The sequence below is a fragment of the Arachis ipaensis genome, chromosome B3 (assembly GCF_059453495.1).
Source record: "Arachis ipaensis isolate K30076 ecotype BB chromosome B3, ASM5945349v1, whole genome shotgun sequence".
Lineage (NCBI taxonomy): Eukaryota > Viridiplantae > Streptophyta > Magnoliopsida > Fabales > Fabaceae > Arachis > Arachis ipaensis.
Genome location: NC_142438.1, coordinates 26,437,155 through 26,461,390, shown reverse-complemented (window position 1 = coordinate 26,461,390; position 24,236 = coordinate 26,437,155). Strand labels below are relative to the sequence as shown.

General features: G+C 30.7%; 1 protein-coding gene and 1 non-coding gene across 2 annotated transcripts; one reads left to right on the top strand and one right to left on the bottom strand.

Annotated features, from left to right (window-relative positions):
• Nucleotides 1–8,721: 8,721 nt before the first annotated feature.
• LOC107630157 (AP-5 complex subunit zeta-1) lies at nucleotides 8,722–18,338 on the bottom strand. The gene is made up of 16 exons (XM_088509020.1): nucleotides 17,964–18,338; nucleotides 17,736–17,876; nucleotides 17,529–17,620; nucleotides 17,159–17,255; nucleotides 16,475–16,518; nucleotides 15,009–15,097; nucleotides 14,058–14,149; nucleotides 13,805–13,951; nucleotides 13,549–13,696; nucleotides 13,338–13,414; nucleotides 12,877–12,948; nucleotides 12,053–12,100; nucleotides 11,840–11,967; nucleotides 11,592–11,751; nucleotides 11,310–11,511; nucleotides 8,722–9,229 (listed from the first exon to the last, which is right to left on the bottom strand). The coding sequence occupies exons 1-16, from the start codon at nucleotides 18,075–18,077 to the stop codon at nucleotides 9,180–9,182; spliced, it is 1,701 nt and encodes a 566-aa protein (XP_088365146.1). The 5' UTR covers nucleotides 18,078–18,338; the 3' UTR covers nucleotides 8,722–9,179.
• Nucleotides 18,339–21,171: 2,833 nt separating this feature from the next.
• On the top strand, nucleotides 21,172–21,279 carry LOC148570115 (small nucleolar RNA R71). Its single transcript, XR_015908660.1, has one exon. It is a non-coding gene; the product is annotated as a small nucleolar RNA R71 (small nucleolar RNA).
• Nucleotides 21,280–24,236: the final 2,957 nt, after the last annotated feature.

Sequence of the window (24,236 nt, the reverse complement as noted above, 5' to 3'; positions counted from 1 at the left end):
AATAAAGTACGAATAAATTAAAAATTAAAAGAATAAAAATACTATAAAAAATACTTGTAAGAAAGTTAGATTTTATCATTTTAAACTTGCGTTATTAATTTTAACAATTTATTTTTTTTAAAAATAATTTATGTACGATAAAAAATATGTTTTTTCTGATTTTAATTATACTTTTAAGTACTTTAAATAGAGTTATTATATTATATTTTACATATGAATATATGTTCTATCGTGTAATTAAATAAAGATTTGTTTTAATAAAAAATTTAATAACCAAACTAAACATTACTTAAGTATGTATTTCATATTTATTTCTTAAATATTTATACAATTTATTTTTTAAACTGTTATATTGGTCTCTTCTCTAATATAATACAAAAAATAAATTTTCATAAAAATAATTTGTTTAATTATTAATTAAATAATAAAGTACTAATAAATTAAAAAAATAAAAATACTATAAAAAATACGGTAAAAAAGTTGAATTTTATCATTTTAAATTTCTGTTATTAATTTTAATAATATATTTATTTTTTAAATAATATATGTATGATAAAAAATATGTTTATTTGTTTGGAGTACAAATTTTATTATTATATTTGTATATTCATGATTTTAATTATACTTTTAAATACTTTGAATAGATTTATTTTATTATATTATATTTTACATATAAATATATGTTCCATGACGTAATTAAATAAAGATATGTTTTTTTAATAAAAAATCAATAACTAAATTAACCATTAATTATGCGGGTAAGAAGTGATCCATGGCAAAAAGAGGCGCTGGCTATACTGGGAAGAGAGGTTGTGTGGGAGGGCAGTAGATGGCGATGACGTTGGCGCCCCAATTATGGTTAAGATAAGGACCAATTACAATGTGACACATAATAAAGGGTAACTTACATGTTATTTTAGAGGGGGTTGGGTAGTATTCACCTATTTTCAAACTACAATTTTGAATGGAGCATGTAGGCATGAAATTTTTTTTAAAAGAGATATTGCTCCACATGAAGTTTGTAGGAGTAGTCACATGAATAGGATGAAGCTGCACGTGGAGCTATGTAAAATTATATGGCTCTTACTTGTATGATTTCACACAAGTGGCTACTTCTGTGTGAAATAATGTTTTGAAAGAAAAAAATTAAAATTACCCCTTATATGAATGAATACATTGAGAGGATTGGATTTGTTACCTCTGGGTCCCCCATTGTTGCTTCCATATTCATGCATTCTACCTATAAATTAATTATTCAGTTTGCGAAACTATGATTGAGACTTATATATAGCAGTGTACGTAACAATATTATTATTATTATTGAAAGAGAATGGCAAGTCGCGATACGAGTCAAGAAGCAAACAAATTAAATGTAGAGACTGACTCCAAAATCCAGAGCCTACTCGCTATGTGCCGACTATTCCAATTATTCATTCTTTATTTACACTGCATGCATTCATCATTTCTATCTACACTTGTACATACACTTATACCCCATAATAATAATAATACTCCTCAAAATTAGTGAAGCAAAAAGGTTTGCAGCACTATAACAAGATAATGTGTTGGGCTGTACGTATTAGTTTATCCAATACAGAAGTTGTTACGAGTTAATTTGAGATATCACTCTAAACTATACAAATTTCGGTGAAAATTTCGTTATAGTTATATGTACCGATCGAAAGGTATCTATTATGTTTCCTTGTAATATAATAATACGTCATAATTGTGTTGTGTGACTAAACTGAAAACGAATTAACAAGGTCAGCTACCTAGCTATAAACTGAGATCTTTTAACCAAGAATCAAGAATAAAAAATTTAAATTTTTTTATATAATTAATAAAAATAACAAAGATATAATTATTCATGTATCTTTTCTTATCAATTTAATCTTTTAAAAGGAGTAATTTTATGCATGATATGGTATCAAAATTTTTGTGACCTAAAAATTTTGAATTCCATCCTTGTTAATTTAAAAAAAAAAGAATTTTAGCATAAAACTAATAAAAGAAGAAGTAAAGCCTATGCCAAAAATTTACAGAGACCCAAAAAAAATTGTGTAAAATAAGATGTTTGAAATATAATTATTTATATATATATTTTTTATCAATTTAAATTATTATATTTATATATTCATGATTTTAATTATACTTTTAAGTATTTTAAATAGATTTATTTTATTATATTATATTTTAAATATAAATATATATTCCATCTTGTAATTAAATAATGAAAAATTTTAATAACCGAACTAACCATTAATGATGTTGATGTTGGTAAGGAGTGATTCATGGCAAAAAAAAAAAAAAAAAAGGGATTGAGTGAGAGGACAAGAGATAGCAATGAAGTCGGCACTGGTTATACTGGGAAGAACAGGGAAGTTACGAGAGCCATGGGAATTCAACGACCCGTTAAGGAATGATGCAATGTAGAAAGAGATTGCGTGAGAACATGCTTCAATTAACGGGGTAGAATTTTAATATTTTAAGAAATTATACAATTACCCATCTCAAATAATAAATTACAAAATAACCCAACTATAGTTAAGTAATGATCAATTAAAATGTGACACATCATGAAGGGTAACTTACATGTTATTTTAGAGAGGATTTGGTAGAATTCACCATATATATATATATTAAAATTTTAAGATCAAGAATTTACATTTTTAATCGAAAACCCTTTTTATTGCTAATCTTCAACAGTGAGGGCACTACTAATTAGAGTATTGATTAATAACCTTAACTAAGAAACATTATATATATAGCTGATGGATTGCATGTATGAATACAAGCAAATTTAATTTAGTCTGTGTACTAAAAAGATGTTGTATGAATGGGACACCGGGCGGGCATAGTAAAAGATTTACTCAGTGAAAGTGTAAATGAAATAAAATATATTGAATGCGAGTTTTGGTGAAAAAATTTGTTTGCATGTATAGTGATGATGAGACAAGAGTTGTTGTCATGGTATTGATACAATAAAGGCCTTCATTTTCAGTAATGATGACCTTCTGCAAGTACTACGATAGCCCTTAACGTAACGTAGTAGTGACTCACTCATTTCGTATCAATTTTTTCTTGTCTTCGCCTTCTTGGATTCATTCAAACAATTTACTACTTTAGTTAGCAAAACCATCAACTCCTTGTTCGTGTAACTGAGTCTGTGAAACCTAGTTACTTCATTCTTGTTTCTTTTTCCTTCATTGCCAAATATTTTTAGGGTTTGCTAGTTTAGACCTATGGTTTGAACCATTTTACTCAACTAAATAATGCACTTTCAAAGCAATTATCCTATAACTTCAATTTGATAAGAAGACATGCATAAATAATTATATTTTTAGCATGTTTTTTTTATGTAAAAAATTCTTTTTAAATTTACATAAATTTTTATATAGGCTGTATTTTTATTTTTATTTGTATTATGTTAATATTTTTGAGTCAACAATAATTAAACTCTAAATCTTTAGATCATAAAATCTTTAATATTATGCATGTCATAAATTTTTTTTTCAAGAGTAATGCTAGAGAATTAAATTTTTTCAATTAATATTTGTCGATTTTTTTAAATTATTTTATTTATTTTAAAATTTAAACCCTAAATTATAAACCCTTCTCCCTACATCTTAAATTATAAATTCTAAGTTGACAAACTAAAAAGTTGGTTTTCTATAATTTTTTATTTTTTAATTATAATTTAGTTTTGGTTGTTGATTTGTTTATTTACGTACAAACTGAAAAAACAAAGGTAGACAATTTTAATATCAATCATTCTATTAGAACGAGAGTATTTTTTTTTTAGTTATAAAAATACTAAGAATAAGTTAGGAAGGCGTTCCCTACCAAATTTGATAGCCATGTTTTCAACGTTAACATGAACTATCTTTTATTTAAAAAAGAGAAGGAAAAAGGGGTGGTAGAAATTGAAGGTGAGATTTTTATCTGAACTTTCTTCTCTGCCTCCCATTTGAGGTTGTTATTAGCCCAGAGCATATAGATATTGAAACTATGGCTAAAGGGAACATATATTTGTCTTTTCTTGTGGTTGCTCATCACATAGGGAACACTCAAAAGTAAAAAATTCTCATTCCTGTTATGTGTTATCTGTAAAAGGAAACTGGATATTTATATCACTGATGCTTTCTAGTAGCACTATTTTAGGGGTATCATCATCCATACCTTCGCTATAAAATAGAAATTCTAGTGTGTATCCATACATATATTGGTAGATAGTAAAATCCAAAATCCAATCTTTTCTTATTGAGTACCAGAAACAGCTGTTCTAGGCCTCATATGGTAAAAGTAAATATCAATATATAAAATATGTCATGAATTTAGATGTTCAACAATAATTTCATATCAATTATACATAATTGACAGGAAATTATTAGAGTATAATAAGTTTGATAACTGCCGAACTACTATTATATTTTTCTTGTATTAAAATTAACTTTTAAATTTTTATTTTTGAAAGATTTAGAATTTAAAATTTAAGATTTAAGGTTAAAGTTTAAAGGTCGGCAGCAGATGGCTGGTGAATAAGAAAAAAGAGAAAGAAGCGAGAAGAGTAATCGTAAATAAAAACTTAAAAAAATTATTTAAAATACTAGCTGAAATTGGTAGTGTTGCCCAATGAAAGGTTGAGTTTTTAGTGAGATTGTATTAAAAGCATTAACATTGTGCAGTTATCATTGTCAACTTTAGTACATTATTGCACCATGAATTTTGCAATAGAGATTAGCCATAGAATATTTGCTAGCTATATAACTAGTGACTGTACCGTGCGTGTGATGTAGAAAAAATATTTATTACTTAAAATTCATTTACTTTTTGGAAGCTAATTAGCGATTCAGTCACAACTTCAATTGCAGATCTCTGTAGCTAATCCCCCAATGTTCAGATTTTTCATGGTTGCTAATAATTTCTTTTAGTGATGCTTGTCTGCATAAATGTATTCCTCTTAAATTTGATAATTTTGGGTTCAAGGTATAATTTATCAGAAGTTGTGTACTACATAACAACATAATGTTTTATTTGGATAACATCTTAAACTAAGTCCTCTAAATTAGCTACAATGTGCTAAGAGATTAGGTATTTACGTAACTTATTGTTTCATTGATTTTTCTGCTGATAATGTATGCATTTTATCTTTAATTTGTTCAATTTTAAATTGAAGAACATCAAGAAAAACTGATTGATTAGAATAAGACCAAGGATAATTTATTCATTTAACTATTTAAGTAATCTGAGAAAGGTATGCCTTACTGGTTTGGTTGGTGTTATTTGGACGATTTGGAAATGTAAAAATGGTGCCCTTTTTGAGAGAAAAAGAAAGAAAAAGATAAAAGAAGTTAACTTTAATAACAAATTAAAGAAGCAACTGTTATATTGGGTTGATATATGATCTAAGGCAAACAAAAATATAGTCACCGAAAAAAATAAGGCAAACAAATAGAGAATGATACTTATACCAGAGAGAGATGGAATGTAATGCTTTTAAGGCTTAAATAAGTTTATAGTGTATACAAAATGGTGAAGGTTCACCCGCATTTATTTTCATTTAAAGTTGATATAGTTAAAAACGGTTAAATAATAATTTAATAAAATTTGTTAAAATAGTTAACAATTTTTATATATCAACTTTAAGTGAATACAATTACGTGTGAATTTTTATCATATAAAATATTTGAATTTTTTTCTTGATTTTTATATATATTAAAATTTAAAAACGACCTATTTTAAATTCTTATATTTTGGAGTGTGAGTCATTAACTATTACGAGTTTATGACAAGTTAAATATATGGTATGAGTCTCGTTATAAATCTAAATATTTTTATTCATTAAATTCAACCAAGTTAGCATAAATCTAATAAAAATCACTCTTAGACATGCATATTTAATCACACACTTCTTTTTCACGTGAAAAATAATATCAAACTTTCTTAATCGTGACGAAAAAATTTTTTAATTTTGACATAATAATTTTTTAATTTTGATATCAAAATTTTTTAAGGTTCTGAATTTAATGTTGCAGTTTTTTTTTCTTATTCTTCTTGTTTCTTTGAATTTCTATATTTTTATTTATAAAGTTACGGTAATTTTCCTTCAAAAGTTTTTATATTTATTGTTAAAAAAGATAAATAAAATAATAAAACAAAAAGTTGCCTAATTTTTTTATTACTTTTTTTTTGGCTTTTTTTTAGTTCTTCTTAAAGGGTAAAACAATAAAAATTATAACAGTGTGAAACAAGAAAACTATGAAAATAAGAATGAGGAGTTATTTGAAAAAAATATATAAAAAAAATAGGACTAAAATTTTTTAATCATGACATAGAAATTTTTTAATTTAGACACTGAAATTTCTTAAACGTAACACATAAATAGAATGCTGCAGTTTTTTTATTCTTTTTTAAAAGAAGAAAAAAAAGACGACAATAACGATTAAAAAATTTGCACAGAAGCATAAAACTGAAGGCTCAATTTTTTTGTTATGGAACCCATGAATGTGATGTGCTTGGATATGGAAATAGGGCGTGCTAGACCAATTGTGGGACTGTTTTATGTGAGTGCCAGGGATTAGAACTCGAACCGTGAGAGTTTTGTGTTGGCAAAAATTGCTTAACAAATCGGAGGTCCGATTTGGCAGGGATTAAAATTTGAATTTCACAGCATGCAAATCGGACTGTGCGTTTTGTATATATATATATATATGAATTTTTGTATGAATCTGTGTTCTTACCTACAAGTCGGACCGTCCGACAAGCTATGAGAAACTCGCATAGTCCGATTTGTGGTGTTCTGACACCACACACAGGTCAAGCACCTCCCTTCTCCATAACTGCGTCCAACCCAACCTTTACCTCCATATTGAAATTAAAAAGTGTAAAACTGAATGTTGTAGTTTTTTTTTTTTGTTTGAAAGAAAAAAAAAGACGATGACCTTGAAAAAAAAAAGATGATGATGATGATAATGAAAGAGGAGGAGGAAATAATAATGAGGAGAATAATTATGATTATGATGATAACAAAAAAGATATAAAAAAAAAGAACAAAAAGGTGAAAAAAAAAGTGCCTCCATAAATTATGATTTGATTGGTAATTAAAAAAGATTAATTGTCTAGCATTTCTCACCTCGTATAATGTTGTCATGCTAATATTTTATGTTATCGCATAAACTTCTAATAAAACAAACTAACGAAAAAAGGTGGTAAAACGGGTCGAGTCTGTCGGGCCGATCTGCTAAACCCGCTAAAAAAGGCGGATTAGACTAGGATTTGGAGCCCGCCAAATTAAAAAAATTCGCCAAACCCGCACCGTCAAATTAGCGGGTTTTGGCGGGGCGGGGCTGGCCGGTCCGCCGGATCGATGATTTTTTTTATTTTTTTTATTAAATAAAAGAGTGATTACTATTATAAAATTAATAATTATAGAATTTTTAAACACTTTTTTTTATTCTTCTTTTAGTTATTAATTTTATTTATTTTATTTTACAATTTCGTATATATGCTCAAATTATGTGACTTATTTTTTAAAATAAAGATGATTCTATTGACAAATATTATTTTGAACAATTTTATTGAAGTTAAAAATTAAAAAAATTAGTAAAAAAATTATATTATAATTTGACTATTTTTTATTTGTATTTTATTTTTTAATTATTATTTTTTGGTTAATTTTAATGAATTTTTTTTTTCAAAAAAAAAAGAAGCGGGCTAGCCCGCCAATCCGCCATAAAGCGGGGCGGGCTAGCATTTTGAACTTATTTTAGTTGGCGGGGCGGGCCGGTCCGCCCCGTTTATAGGCGGACGTAGGCGGGGCAGGGCGGGTTGGACAAGCCGGCCCGCTTTGCCACTCCTAGAAAAAACTACCAAAAACATCTTTTAGAAATTTTATATACTAAAAAGTTACAAGAACAAAAAATTATAAAAAGTAATAACGTGCAAATGAAGGAAAATTGTGTATCCTTGAGCATTAGTATCTACGATCTAGCTTCTTTGTTGTTTGTTGCTTTGCTGCTCCTGTTGGCTGCTGGATTTTAATCATTTTATGATGAGACTATCCTCTCATTTTCCCTTGAGATATAAAACAATAAGCCCCCCTAAAAAAGATGCGATTTAACAATATAGTCATAAAATTATTACCTTGTTTAAAATAAATGTCTATTTGGACAGACTGTTATATTAAAAACTAAATATATCCGAATACAATTATTGTCTATAAACTAGTATACCAAAATCAAAGAATATGAACACAGTTTATATATATATATCATTGTATCAACAGAATAATTGACTAATTGTGCTCAAATAGATTAACCTTTTCAGAATAAATATAAAAAAATTAACTTTTAATTAGTCAATACTAACTTATAAATTATTTCTTTAACTCATTTTGAAAGATTTAGAATGAATTTAAAATTTAAGATTTAAAAATTGGATTTTAAAATAAAAAAAAAGTTCAAAAAACTTAATTTATATTAGTTAAAAAAACTAATTCCCTAATTGAACTCATCGTTTTAATATGAATACTGTTAGAAAATTAATATTTTTCAACTAACATCAACCATTTTTTAAAATTATTTTATCTTAAAATAGTAGACTCTAAATCATAAACTCTTAACCCTAAACCTTAAATTATAAACATTAAACTTAAATCTTCCAAAAAATAAAAATCATAAATGTAAAAAGAAAGAATTGATTAATTAAAAATTAGTTCGTATATTTTCTCTTTTAATATATCAATTTGTATAAATAGAGTTATCCTAAATCGGAAGGAATAATAGTTTACATCAGAGGAGATACGTTTAACAAGTTTGTGAAAATAATGACTGGAACATTTCGATAATATAGTTATTTTACAACGAAAAGTTCAAATAAATATTCTAACCCTCCCACAAATAGACAAGCTGGCCTTGTAGTTCGTACTTTGAAGGAGATTGAAAGAATGAGAAATTTTGAATAACAACCAAAAGGAACGCAATAATCACATTCCATTGGTGTGTTACTTTCCAGTGGAAAAGCCAAACCATTGTTTTGATGAGAAAAGAGGTGCTAAGTTTCAGGCGTCCATTTTAGAAGCCAAAAAAGAAGAGGAAAATAGCTACGTGAGTTGTGCCTACTTATAGGAGGATCGTGATCAATATTGATCAAACTGACCCAACGGTATGCAATAGCTTTCATCACCTCCCTGGAAGGATATCTGAGAATGAAAAATCATTAAACGGCGGCCCTGTAACAAGAAAGAAACCAAAAAATAAGTGCCAAATTCCGAGTGATTCGGAATCAGGGGAAGAAAAAGGGACAGTGATCCAGTTCATGCCAAAGTCAAACAGCAAATTCAGATTCATATAGTCAAGCCACAAGCAGGTATTGCACCAATGCACGGGCAAGTGTGCAGGAGAGTTGAGCAATGACAAAACAAGATACAATTCCCTTCGTACTCCAAATGTGAAAAACATGAAAGTAATGCAGATAAAAAGAAGATTAAATCACCTAAAATACCACCGAAAGATTAAATGTTGACAAAAATATTTCTAAGAGTAATTATCCAATCAGTCCTAAGGATTTTAAAAGCGGACATTTTAGTCCACAAGAAAAATTAATACAAAACATCCCCAAAGTTTTACTCCGACAGACAAATTAGTCCTTAGTTCTTTTTCTGGCAAAATAATTATCCAAATCAGTTTCCAAAAGATTTTAAAAGCAGACATTTTAATCCCTAATAAAAATTAATACACAGATCAATTCCCAACTTTTTTTTTCTGTCAGACATAATAGTCCCCTATCCATAAAAAAAGTAAAATAAAATATAATAATTATTATTATTAATTACACAATAATACTGTACCATAATTTTTTGGACAAAAATAATAATAAATTTATTCATTAGAATCTCATGTATGTATTTATAATATAAAAAAAATTTTGCATAAAAAATATAAAAAGTGTATATATATATTGTCACATAATAATAATAATGTTGTTCAATAAAGTTATTAGAGATTATTCTACAAGAAACTCAATGTTGAAACCATTTGATATTTTTATATTTAATATAACTTAACTTAGTGTGATAACTAGAAATTAAGTATAATAAAAGTTATTCTTCTATTTTCACTTGAATCTCAACTTATTCACCAAATTATCAATTAACTCAAGAAGCTAACTGAATTTCTACTTCATAATTAGACTAATTTAACATACACATCCATGTGGCATACATATTATTTTTCTTTGATTTATAATGTGTGGAAAAACCATGGTAACAAAAAAAAAAGTGTGTCAAATTTGTAACTTAATTCCATATGTATAATGTCAAATTGTCAACAAGAATCAGACAATTTCCTATTTTAAAAAACCTGTTTGTATTAAAAGAAAATATTTTAATTTGGATTTCAAAGTATCACTATTCACCTTGCTTGTTTCCAACGAAAAGAGTGTATTAATATGCTAATGTTATCATCCACATGCACAAAGCTAATCTAATAATAATAAATGTTAACATATAGTAAAAGTAAATTAGATAGAGGAACTGTTATGTCTGACAGAGAAAAACGTCGGGAATTGATCTGTGTATTAAATTTTTTTGAAGACTAGAATGTTCGCTTTTAAAATCCTTGGAGACTGATTTGGTTAATTACTCTGTCGGAAAATAGACTAGCGACTGATTTGTCTGCCAGAGTAAAACTTTGGAAATTGATCTATGTATTAATTTTCTTTGAGGACTAAAATGCTCACTTTTAAAATCCTTGGGATTGATTTGAGTAATTACTCTATTTTTAAAAGAAAAAAAAAAACAAAAATGCGCTCAAGATTTAAAAATGAAACAAAAAAAACCAAATATTCGATATATATTCTCGAAAAGGATTTTAGATATCGAATTTTGATTTTTTTTTTTGCAAGCATTAATAATTAAAAAAAAACACATTTTTTTTATCATTAAAATTATGTATTTTGCATCAAGCAATTTGTTATGCGACTTTTTTATTGGTGGCCTACATTTTTTTAAAACAAATGAAAAATAAAAATCTAAAGATAGAATTTTGCTTTAATTTTTTGCATAAATCTTCTAAATAGTAATCCAAATGTTTCAACAAAAATTCGATTCAAATTCGCAAACCGTTTGTCAAAGACAAATATTGCTTGTTACTATATATATATATATATATTATTTTTATCATGCTTTTAAATCCTTTGGAGAAAGTTTAGTCATTTTAATCGTTTAAAGATAATTTTGTCAGCAACTAAACGTTTTTGATAGTTCACCTGAAAAGAATAACCAATTAATATGAACGGAAAGCATTTCTCACCTTCTTGTTCCCCTAGAATGTAAAAAGGAACGTGTGCAATCATCTTTGTTGCACCTTCATTCCAATTTATGCTGCCAACTTTGCCTGTTGAAGACCGTGAAGGCCCCAATATGGATGCGCATATAGCAGGATCATTCATCAGAGCCAGGAAATCGCATGCACGTCTCCACACCCTCACATCTGAAATTCGAGAACGGGCCACCTGGGATATAGACCCTTAATTAGAGGGCAGAAAATTGCTAAATCCTTCTTATGCTTTGCTTTATGAAACCACTGAAATACCTTGCCCAAGGATACACGTGCTCTTGGTGCTAATTCGCGATGGTGTGTAGCAAGCTTTGAAATGGCTGTTATAACAAAACATAGAAGCCTCGATTGTGATGACCGTCTGTAGTTATTCTTATCAGGACCAAGGGACACCTCCTGTGTCATGCCGAGACGACTTCCAGGTAAAGAAAGTAGATCACATCATCACACAAGTACCCAAGAAACATTGCACGTGAAGCAGCAAGTTTATCCTACATCCATACCTAGAGGAAAGGTTTTCATACAAAAGGAGTTCTAAACTCTCAAAAAGCTCACGAGCTTCGTCTTTGTGAGATTCACCACCTCCACCATGCTCTCCAATGGCCCAGCATAATTGCAATGCCAATTCTGTCTAAAGTAAATCCAATGAATTCTTAACCCTTAATTGTTTTGTTGCATCCCTCTCTGGGAAATAGTTAAAATATTTGCAGGCTAACCTTTTCTGGGCTGTCATAAGCTTCTCCAAGTCTGTCCATTATAGGTTTCTGGAATAAAATCATACAAGCATAAGCTTCGCAAAACAGAAATGGTAAGTGAAATCACAGCACTAAAGGAATACGTAACAGTATTTTAAATATAAAAATGCAATTTTAAGAAATAGCAATATGGGGCACAACCACACAAGGCACATCCCAAAAGGGGGAAAATTGTGTATGAGCAGCATATAATGGTGTCAAGTACACGTATAGATTATGTCAATATCAAACTTCTATGACACTTGGAATCTATCAATGTCATATTTTTGACTCCAATGTGGCAGAACACGACACATATATGGTCGTTTAAATTTTGAAAAGGAAAAAGAAGTAACACACAAATAATGAGTTTATTTTAAACTTCAAAACAATTTTTAATAGTAAAAGAAAATAAGGCAAGATTGAAGCTTATACTAAACCATAGAATTCAAGCCAATTAATCAAAGATGAGTGCAATTATCATATCTGAATGAGGTGGTGAACACTAAGCATTCACGGGCTTACTACAAATATGATACACAATAGGGCATAATAACGTCGTTTGACCCATGTAGCAGATCCCACCTAATCGGATAAAGCATTGACGTTGAAGCTTATACTTGTGATATATGTCCATGCCCATTTGGATGTCTTTCAAGTTTGTCTCTTACCATATTTTTATCACCTCTCACATAGCACAATCAGTGTATGCTATTGCAAGGAGATCTATGTAGAAACCCAATTAAGGGCTGAACTATATTTGGCATAAAGAAAAAATAAAACATACTATATTGTGAGAAAGATACCTTTAGAAGAGCAATGAAGTTTGGAGAATGCTGAAAAGTAGAAAGCATAAACTCCAAAAGCCGGTTTCGGACCTGAAGGCACAGTAGAATAGAATATAATGTAGTAAGTTAAAATTCAAAAAAATAAAAAATAAAACAGAAATTCTTATTGACATCGGGTAACCAAAAGTGGAAGTGTCCTAAGTCACACAAGGGGGGTTCCAACGCATTGTGGTAACTAAATTTAGATGTTCAAGTGAAGAGTCACAAAACCAGACATTTATGGAAATAAGAAATTAATGAGAACTGTGAGAATACAATTTTCTTTAAGACCACAAGGTACTCCTACAGAAAGCTAAATAACAAATGACTGGTCTGTGCTCTACAGAACTAGAAAAGCAGCTTCATGTATTGTCAGATGCCAGTTCTCAACAGATATTCTAACAGTGTGTCATAATCATAAGAGAAGAAATAGTCAGTACCTCATAAGAAAATACTTTATCCGGAAATATGGTAGCAAATCTTGACATAAGAAGGGGAATCAATGCACAGATCAGAGCTGCAAATTTAAAAGAGGAAGAAAGCTGTAAAAGCAGCAAGATCATGAATATATTTCCCACAACAGAATTCATCGATCCCAGTGTAATGCACCAATACCAGGTTAAATGAACATTGAAATTGAATAAAACTTACAGTCATTGACATCACGCAATGCTATAGAGAAGTAAACATCAAGAAGATGGGGTGCCATGCTAAGTACTGCTTTCAGCCTATCAGAGTAAGGACTATTAGCAGCAGCCTGCAATAGAGTTGCCATCACTGGAGATGACCAAGGACGTTCCTGGCATAAAATAGAATTACATTAGAAACAAAAAGAAGCTTAATGCTAAAGAACCATCCTAAAATTATACTGCAAACATAATATTTAACAGATAGAAGGTAACCATACAGCGATACCATCATTTTCATCCTTTAAAAGCTCGAGGAACAAAGGATCAGATACATCAATTGCACTGTTATCGTCAGATTCAAAATCTCCTCCACCATCTTCTATTGTTGAACCAGTGTAGGCTTCATCCATAAGGGCAAGTAGCATCTGCATTAAAAAAGTGCCAAATTCACCTAAATTTCAAATTTAGGTAAGAATGACTCTACTTTTCTTTTCTTTTTGTTTTCCAAAATTTTATTTTATTGAAGATTACCTTAGGAGCAGTATTCTGCTGAATCGAAGCTATGCTATTTCCAATAAGTGGTCCTGAGCTTTTTTCCACCCTCTCCAATGCCACTACCAGAACTAGGGGGCAAAAAAGGCAATAAAATGTAAGAGATCATGTAATTGTGCCGATGCATGGAAGTTAAGTGTTTCTTATGATAGCCTTTTTAAGAAGTAAAAGTATTTACCTGTTTCAATTTATGTATAGGATTCCATTTTTCTTATTATTAGTCTCTCTTTTATTATGCTAAGGTATTTACCCATTTAGATTTATGCATAGGATTCCATCTGATTCAAGGTACACAACTAACTAACACCCTTTGGTCCAACTCCAATATTTACTTTTTCAATAATTCCTTTACTTTAAACTCCCGAATTCTACAATAAAGGGTTAATTTTGGTTCTCACTAGTGTTTAGACAATCTAAGTGAAACGGAGTTATGTTTCTCCATTAAGTAGCATGCGAAAACTGATGTTTCTACTTTCTTTAATTTGTTGTTACATGACCAAAACTTTATCTTCTTATTCCTTAATGCATAATTGTATTTTTTGCTATCCTATTTGTTTGGGCATCCTACATATAGTTATTTTGGTTTGCACCCTACAATCACTATCACTTGATCGTTGACACCTTATGCTGCCAATTTTTCTATACTCCCCTTGCAACTCATAAATTCACAATTATCCACGCAAAGCTTTCCACATGAATTCTTTATTGAAAAGGCATTTATCACATCCATGACCCAATTCATTATTATAAAATTTCAACTGTACGTATGCCATGCTTGTTGCAAGCCTTTATATAGAGACTCATATTTCATAAAGGAAGAGGATTATGTTAGGTACTCAACAGGTCATTAACATACAAGAGAAATAAGTTATAACATTTTTCTATGAAAAAGTAGAAGTAAACAATACATGAATGGTCATATGAACTTACTCGGCAAGTCTATTAAATATGGGAATAACGGAATAAATGATCCAGGTGACATCAATCCAGGGAAAGCTTTCGAAAATTGTTTCTCTAATCTGCAAAAGTGGGTGTAACAATTGTTTGTCAAAATCTCTATTAGGCACACTAACAGAATGCAACTACATACAAGTTACGTGAAATATCTATGTAATGTTTCTTTAAGCTTCTTTTCATTTTAGCAAGATTCCTTCAACATGTAAAAAAGGGGACTGACTGTAAGGGAAGGGAAAATATTTTAGTAATTGAATAATCAAATAGAAGGGTAAGGCATCTAGCTTCTATGGAAGGGGAAATATCTAACTGGAATTTTTGTTAAAGCTATTGTTGAGTTGTGTTGAATCTATTGTTGTTGAATCTGTTGTTAAGCTGTGTTGAATCTATTGTTGTTATTGCTGTTCTTGCTGTTTTTGGTGGTGGTGAGGATGAGGGTGGGGTGAAGGGGAGAGAGGTGAAGATGAGATAATGATGGTGGGGGGTGGGGGAGGTGGTGTAGCTGAGTGTGGGTTGAAGGCAAGAGGTGGAAGTGAGATGGTGATGATCATGTCGATCTTATTAGGAGAAAATTTCGTAAAAATGAATTTGACCATATGTTAATTGTAAAAAATTTAACCTCAATCGTAAAATCGAAACTTATTTGAAATGTAAGAAACAAAATTGAAACAAATTAAACGTCAAGGGTATTGTAGAAACTTTTTGAAAACTTCAAAGATAAAAAATATACTTTACCCAAAATAAATAAATAATCAAAGAGAACCAAAATGCGAACATAAACATAGCAAAGCCACACAGTCCTTAACAATGATTGTAAGGGTAAAAAGACCTTCAGCTTTTCACCAAGTAATCTTATCCCAAAGAATTTTCCTTGAAGCTATAAATGTTACACTCCAAACAAAATGGATCTAAGAGTAACATGGACAGCCTAAAGCAACAATAACTTGGTTCTTACATCGACCAAAACCAGCAAAACTAGTTATCAAAAACTGGTCCAATAATAGGCACACCCTAACACTCCAAAAAATAATAAAAGAATTACAATGTTTATCAACCTTTTAAGAAGAGCTATATATGCCATTAAGACCCAATCATATTTTATTCCAGTCATACTTGAAAATTGAGGATAAAGTTCAATCGTTAATTTCTTCTAATATGCAGTTAAACAGATTTCTTTTTCAATGTTTATCAACCTTTTAAGAAGATACTAATCTGATTTTTGTCATACCTACTTGAAATACTTTGTTTTTATCATTTTAAGATCAACTGATCAAGATGCACGCAATAGAGCTTAGATCAGCAAATCAATGGTCCATTTGTCTCCATTGTCTTTATTCATTCAGAATATGTTGGAATTCGTTGGTTAACCTCCCACCCACACGTAGCGCAAAATAAAATTAAAAAAAATTAAAGAAAAAAGAAAGGAAAGAAAGAATGCATACCTTTCACCATTCCAAGCGATCAGTTTCAACAACAAAGGAAAAAACTGCCAAATGAATTATGATAGCTAATTTCAGATAGCGGAATTCTGGTATAAGTCTACAAGAAGAATGTTACAAAGGCAGAAGGGAACATGCTCAAGAATCAAGATGTTAATATGATTGAACTTTTCACAGTTCAACTTAGATTCTAGAATCAAGAAACCTACCCGTCTCCATTTTCCAAAGCTAAACATATGGAGATGGGCATAGAAACTGTAGATCAGAAAATTGAATCAAACAGTGACATATTTCTGCCATACCCAGGATTCTATAACTAAAATAGTATGCATATAACAAATAATACTCATTTTGTCAAGTAACTATTTTCTCATACCAAACTTCTTAATTTACTGCCTGGGAAAACTTTAGGTGCGATTTTCTTCTAAGGTTTAGCCAAACAGTGTCCTAAGGCATTGGTTAAGAGAGTTAAAAAAGAAGGCTTTGACTGTTTCAATTTAATAGCATCGGATTCAATGGATTGAAAACTTAAAAAATTATATTTTCCATTTAAAATCTTGTTTGTGGTATCCTTAACTAGTGTCATTAGGACTCTTGTTAGCAAAACCCTTTAGCTTCTCTTCTTTTTCGCTCGAAAACACTGAAAGAAATATATCCTCGAAAAAACAAGTAGAGCTTAGGTCATACCTGAGGCAATAAGTTAGGGAAAGAACTTAGAAGCTTCTTCTTGTTGGAAACGATAAATTCGACAGTTGCTTCTGCCACAACCGGATCAGCAAACTCTCTGCAATAGGATACAAATATGTCACAAGAGTAATAAGCCCTGTTTTGATGATAACTTCCTAAAATAAAGCTAAAAGTAGAAAGCCTAAGTCCCTGAAAATCATTGAGAATCTATTCACTCCCTCTTCCTCCCTTCCATTCCCATTATTAAGACTTCAGATAGAGTGAAATGCAGCATTTGAATCGTTAATGAGAAAATAAGAATTAAACCACATGCATAACTATCCATATAATTTGAAACCGAACGAAAATATATCAAAATATATAGAATCACCTGCTCAAACACGAACGAAAAAATGTCCTAAGACTAGGATCAGCATCATGAAGAACAACCTCTCCAAAGTCTAGAAAAAACTGAAGAATTGCCTAAGAAATGAGAACGAAAGGAAGAAAAATCGTAAGTTTTTTATCCGAAGTGCTTTCAAAAAGATAAATCAAGTGATGATAATAAAGAAAGAATTATAAAAGAATGGAGATAAACCAATAAGAGAAGGCCGTTGGAGGTTCGAGATTGAGAACGGGAAGCGACGGCTCGATGGAAGATCTTGTTAACATGCGGATAAACCCTAGCTACCAAGTCCTCCGAATTCTTAGACTTGCAAATTTCGTAAAGCTTCTTCACCTAATCAAAATTCAGAAAAACAAAGTAAGAAATAATTAAATAATAATTTTGTTACGAAAGAGGGAAATATGGGGAAGAGTTAGTTACGGAATGAAGAAGAGAGGGATCGGAAGCGGGGTCGTTGGCAGTGTTGGAGTCTCTGGAGCTGTTGGAGAGCGTTCGGAGGTAGAAGTCCCAACCTTTGTCGTCTCGCTCCGGCATCGCTGGAAAAAGAAGATGGGGATTGTCGGAGTGATTGAGTTACGGATGGGTAGCAAAAGAGTGATCTTGCAACACTGGTACCTCCACTTCCCTGCTCGGCGGGGTTGAGTAAAGCCGTAACTCCTTCGTACTTGACTCGTTAACGATGGGATAAACTGCTTTTTTAGCTTCTGAACGGTGAACCAAACTCGTTAATCTCCGGGTACTATTCCTTAACCTTTTTTGGCAGTGACACGGTAAGCGAAAGAATGAGCTAGCATTATCTTATCACACGTTGGACAATGGTAAAATACTAAAATCACATTGTCTATTTTTTACGCCCAATAAAAGTTGTGCGCATGTAAAAAGGTGTCAACAAACAAAGCAAATTATTCACCTACTTGAATGTATAGAAATTCGTGCACAACCTAATTGATCAACCTCCATAAAATGTCTTATAAACTTACTTAATAGATTCCTAATTGATCAACCTAAAAAGTGGATCAAATCTTCTTAGAATAAAGCTATAAAATGTGAAATTAATCTAAAGATATGATTACAAAATTAATCTTAACTAATCTAAATCATATTTGATCTTTTTAAATTAGGTTATATTTGATTTAAATATTTAATACCTAAGATTTGTTAATTAGTTTAAATCAGATTTTATCTTTATAAATTATATTAAATTTGATTTAAATTTTAAATACTTAAAAATATGATAATTAATTTAAAATAAATTTAATCTTGTTAGATTAGATTAAATTTAATTTAAATTTTAAATACTTAAAAATATTACTAAATAAATCAAAATTAAATCAAACTTTTTTGATAAATTCTAACAACAAATCAAATTTAATTTTAAATAAAATAAATTTAAATTTAGTACTAATAGGATACCGCCTCCCTATGAATTTGAAAAGAATTCTTGAATTTTTTGTTGTCCTCACTTAATCTAATGAACTATGTCTTCTCTTCTTTAACAAATTATTAATGCATTTTTCATGTATAAGTGCCACCAAGTCAGCACATTAATTTTGAAACGAATTTTTAGTCTTCTTAATCTTCAAGGCCAACATAATATAATTCTTCTAGTAATAAGATGCTAAAACATGAAAAAATTACCATTATGTCCATTAGTCCTTAAATGACTGAAATTTTTTTTTGAACATGTATCATCTTTTTCCTTTTCAAAAAGATTCGTCCTCGAATCTACACTTATATCAAAAGAAGAAAAATTAGATATATCAATCACAGCTAAAATATAGTATTCGCCAATTAAATTTATGTTACTAGTATTGTTATTGATACTCTCCAATACTTAGAATGGACCATCTTCTCTTATAATAAACATAGTTTTTCTTTGAATAAGAAGTTTCTTTTTTCTTTAATTAATCCAAATCTAATCTCGTTCGAAGATTATATTTTTATGGCTTTTTTTTTACTCACTAAATAATTGCTATGTTCTTCGTGTTTACTATGTTATGAGTTTTCGTGTGTATAAATTTAACTCTTTCAATCTTACTTTTACCATCTAAAATAACATCATTTAAAGATAAAGATATCATATCAAAATAGTCCAACGGTTAAAATCATCCACAATTTCAAGAGAATGACAATCAATAGAGTTATAAATTGCACAATTATAAGAAAACTAAATATTTTATAAATAATTATCCAAATTACTTTTAACATAAAAGATATGATCATCCAAAACACTAGCATAAGTCAGCACATAATAAATTTCTTTTGAAAATAATTCAACAATGTGTGAAATCTTTAATATTTTGACATACAATTAAATGTATCATTATACTAAATCTGTCTATAGTAAAAATAATGCTATATTTATGTTCACTAATCTTAAGCAAGGCAAGTAAGAAATCTATAGAAATATCAATCTAATTATGAGTATGAATAAACAAAAAAATGCACAATATATTTAAAAAAATTTTAGATTCAACTTCTTTACATACAATAAAATCAGAATAAATTTTTTCAATGCTCCTACATCTATGAAGCCAATAAAAACATATAGATAACAAACTTATGATTTTTTTTTTATTCCACTATGTCACTTTAAATCAATATTCTCACAATCACTTGATATAGAACAAAAATCAGATTTAGTTGCATAAAAATTTTTCATATAACCAAATTCTAATAAATTAGGAGTAAGAATAGTGATAAATTATACTTTTTGGACAACTGGTTAATAATCACATTGTTATTACCTTCAATCACATATGAAAAATAATCGAGCAACTTAGTCCATTTTAAATGTCTCGTGTTCAATATCTCTTGAACTATCAAATATAAAATAGATAACATCTTCTCATATGTTAAATACTTGAGACTTGTTTCATGTAATTTCTCATTAAAGTATGAAATTTGTTGTCTTTCTCTCTTTTCGGCGACAATAATGCCTTCAAAACGTACCAATAACCTTGAAAAATTGACATGAAAATACTAGGAAATTCATAGTTAGATATGAGAAATTAAAGACTTTTTATAATAAAATGACACTAATGTGCTATTGTCTAAATTAGAATTTTTTAGATTTCTCTCACAAATATGTTTATTACTCTAATTTTTTTCTCTCAATAATTCATCTCTTTCACTATTTGCTTTCTCGCAAAACTCTCTCTTATACTTAAATATTAACTCCTTCTATTTAAACGCTCACTCTTTTTTCACTTTTTCTTATCTTAAATTTTTTTTCTATTCTCTTATTTTTCAATTTACTTACATTTCACACCCTTTTGAAAATTTGTGCACATTTAATTTTTTTAAGTACACATCTACATTTACAACATACTCAACAAATTCTTTCAGTAGGTTGGTTCAACTGCATTTGCTTCAGTAGGTTGGTCATTTCACATATACTCTGTGTAAGAGCAGTAGTATCAATGTTAGAGAAAACCTCTACAACAGCTTTTGAATGGCTGCGCCTCTGCCTGTGATTCCTAGTGGACTCAGCTAAGTCGCTGATCAGTTGCCATGCTTCATCTGCGGTCCTGTAAATTTTCATAGAACCATTACTAGCACCATCCAGTGTAGTCTTATCCTGGGGGTTCATGCCTTGAGTGAAGTAGCTGATCAACACTAGTCTGTCAATCATGTAATGGGGGCATGCGTCTACAAGGTTCTTAAAACGCTCCCAGTATTCATAGAGAGTCTCTGAGTCACCTTGAACAATGCAGGAGATCTCTTTTCTCAGTCTATCTGTGACTTCAGCTGGAAAGTATTTTTCCAAAAATTCTCTCCTGAGTGTATCCCAGTTGGTAACGGTCGCTTCAGGTTGGGAGTAGTACCACTCCCTTACCTTTCCCTCAAGAGAAAATAGGAAGGCAGTTAACAGAATAGAAGTTTCATCTACACCATTACGCCTAACAGTAGAACATGCTGTCTGGAAATCCCTAAGGTGCTTAATAGGCTCTTGAGCAGGTAAGCCATGAAACTTGGACATCAAGTTGATTAGTGCAGTTTTTAGCTCAAAATCTGCAGCCAGATTTGGATGATGCACTTGATAAGGTTGCAGTGTAAATTAATAAACGAAATGCGTTGCAAGTACAGTTCTCAACCAGCTAAGACCCGCCTTCTCAATTTAAAAAGGGTTGTCACAAAAATTAGAATTAAAAATACTGGGAGTATGAGTCCCAGGTTGTCTCCCAACGAGTTGCAGGAAAGAATGCTAATTTATTAATCAGAAATTTTCCAGAAGGTTTGGGTTGGATAATGAATAATTAAAATAATTGTAAATTAAAGCAATAAACTAAGAATTATTATTAATATTAAAAGGCCTTGACTGGGGGAATAATTAATTGGAAGTTCTATCCTTGTTGGAATCTTCTCAAGTGTCGTGTAAAGAGGTTGTTGTTTTCACTTAGTTAACCCTTACTAAATAAAGGAAAGCCAAGTGATTGAGCTAACTCTTATCCGCAAATCCTAGTCCTCTCCCTTGGGAAGGTCTAGCGTTAGTAGATACAGAATTAGCCAACAACGTCCAATTTAATTAAGCACTTGAGCATTCCAACTCAAATGTCTCCTCTTAATCAACCCCCATGTCAAGTAGAGAATCTACTCCATGGACACGGATTTAATACTCATAAAAATATAAGAAGACATAATAAATTAAATAAAATAAAATAGAGAATTAAAATTAATTAAAAGTAAAAGTAACTCTATATATTAATAAATCCAAAATGTAACATACTTAATTGAATAGGATCAATGATCAACTGAAAAAGTAAAGGAATAAGGAAACAAATTAAAGTAGTGTCTTCGACGGAGATAATGACTTTTCAGCATCCAAAATCCAAAGCAAAAGCATAAACTATCAATGTAAAGCTAATCTAGATTCAGATCTAAAGCTAAGAGTAATCCTAATATCAATGTATCTGAATGTGTGTGGATGCGTGTTGAGTCTCTGCATGTTTCCTAGCTTTAGTCTGTGTTTCTGGGCCGAAAACTGGGTCAAAACGCGGCCCAAAATCGCCCTCAGCGTATTCTGTAATTTCTGCAGATCGCGCAGGTCACGCATACGCGTCGTCCACGCGTTCGCGTCATTCAGCGATTTTTCTTGTCACGCGTTCGCGTCGTCCACGCGTTTGCGTCATTCGTGCAGATTCCAATCCATGCGTTTGCGTCAGGCACGTGTTCGCGTCGCTGCGATTTCTTCATTTTGTGCGCTCGCGTGAGCCATGCGCTCGCATCAGTGTTCGCTGGTCATCTCCTTAGTTTCTTGTGTTCCTTCCAATTTTTGCAAGCTTCCTCTCCATTCTCTAAGCCATTCTTGCCCTATGAAGCCTGAAACACTTAACACACGGATCACAGCATCGAATGGTATACAAGAGAGTTAAAATGTACTAATTAAAGGTTTCTAGGAAGCAAGTTTTCAACCATAAAAAATACTAGGAAGGAATTATAAAATCATGAAATTCATATGAATAAGTAGGTAAAGAATTGATAAAACCACTCAATTAAACACAATATAAATCATAAAATAATGGTTTATCAGTATGCCATTGTTCTCATCTTCTTTACTCCACAAAAATCTTCTCTGTAACCCAATTAACTTCTCTGCAACCGGCTTTGGTATCTTATACAAGTTTAAGTAGTAGACCAGCAAGCTATTAAGTACATATTTGATTAGAACTAGCTTGCTAGCTTTGTTGAGAGTCTTTGCTTTCTATAAGCTGAGATTGCCTTCCACCTTGTCTATAATCGGTTTCCAGGTCTTCACCAACCGAGGATCAGATTTACACCTAGAGAAATTTCTAAGTACCTAACAGGTAAAGCAACTTCCGTACATCCTAACAGACCACACATATTTATCACCCATTTCTGCTTACAAATAACTGAAATCAAGTTTGACTTATCAAAGTTAATACTTAGGCCATACATCAATTCAAAAAGTCACAAAAACCTCTTATAATTCCTAATTGTCTTTGTTTCCTGGGGGTAGAATAAGATTATGTCATCTACAAACTGGAGATGCGACAGCTCTATGTTGTCCCTCCCAATCAGCAGTGGAGAAACGCGTCCATTCCTAAGTGCCTCACTCACCATCCTATGCAATACATCAACGACAAGAACAAACAGAAAATGAGATAATATATCTCTTTGTCTAAGACCTCTCTCCATCTTGAATGGCTTGGATAGTGGCCCATTAATCAAAACCAACATAGACACTGTGGTCACACATTCCTTCACCCATGTCCTCCATCTGAGACCAAAATCCATCTTTTGTAGCACAATATTCACAAAGCTCCATCTAACACTGTCATATGCTTTCTGAAAGTCTAACTTGATAATTGTCACCTTCTTCTTGCGCAACTTTAGCTATTGGACCATCTCACATGCAATAAGGGCACCATCATGTATTTTTTGTCCCTTCACAAATGCAGACCGTGTCTCCTCTACTAATCCTGGCATCACTAACCTCATTCTTCTCACCAATAATTTTGATATCACTTTATACACACAATCAACCATACTAATCATCTGAAGATCTTTGATTTTCTTAGCTTCCACAAATTTTGGAGCTAGTGCCACCCATGTTACATTAGCATCCGTTGGTAGCTTAGCACTTTGGAAAAATTCCAACACTGCTGTAGTAAACTCCTGGCCAATCTCATCCCAACATTTTTTAATGAAGTTCATATTATATCCATCACT

Excerpts from the sequence above, each read along its gene's own strand:
- LOC107630157 (XM_088509020.1), bottom strand. The coding sequence starts at position 18,077 with ATGCCGGAGCGAGACGACAAAGGTTGGGACTTCTACCTCCGAACGCTC. Across the intron at positions 17,256-17,528 it reads TTTCGTTCGTGTTTGAGCAG|AGAGTTTGCTGATCCGGTTG; the intron begins GTGATTCTATAT and ends ATCCTATTGCAG. Across the intron at positions 11,512-11,591 it reads CACGTGTATCCTTGGGCAAG|GTGGCCCGTTCTCGAATTTC; the intron begins GTATTTCAGTGG and ends TCTATATCCCAG.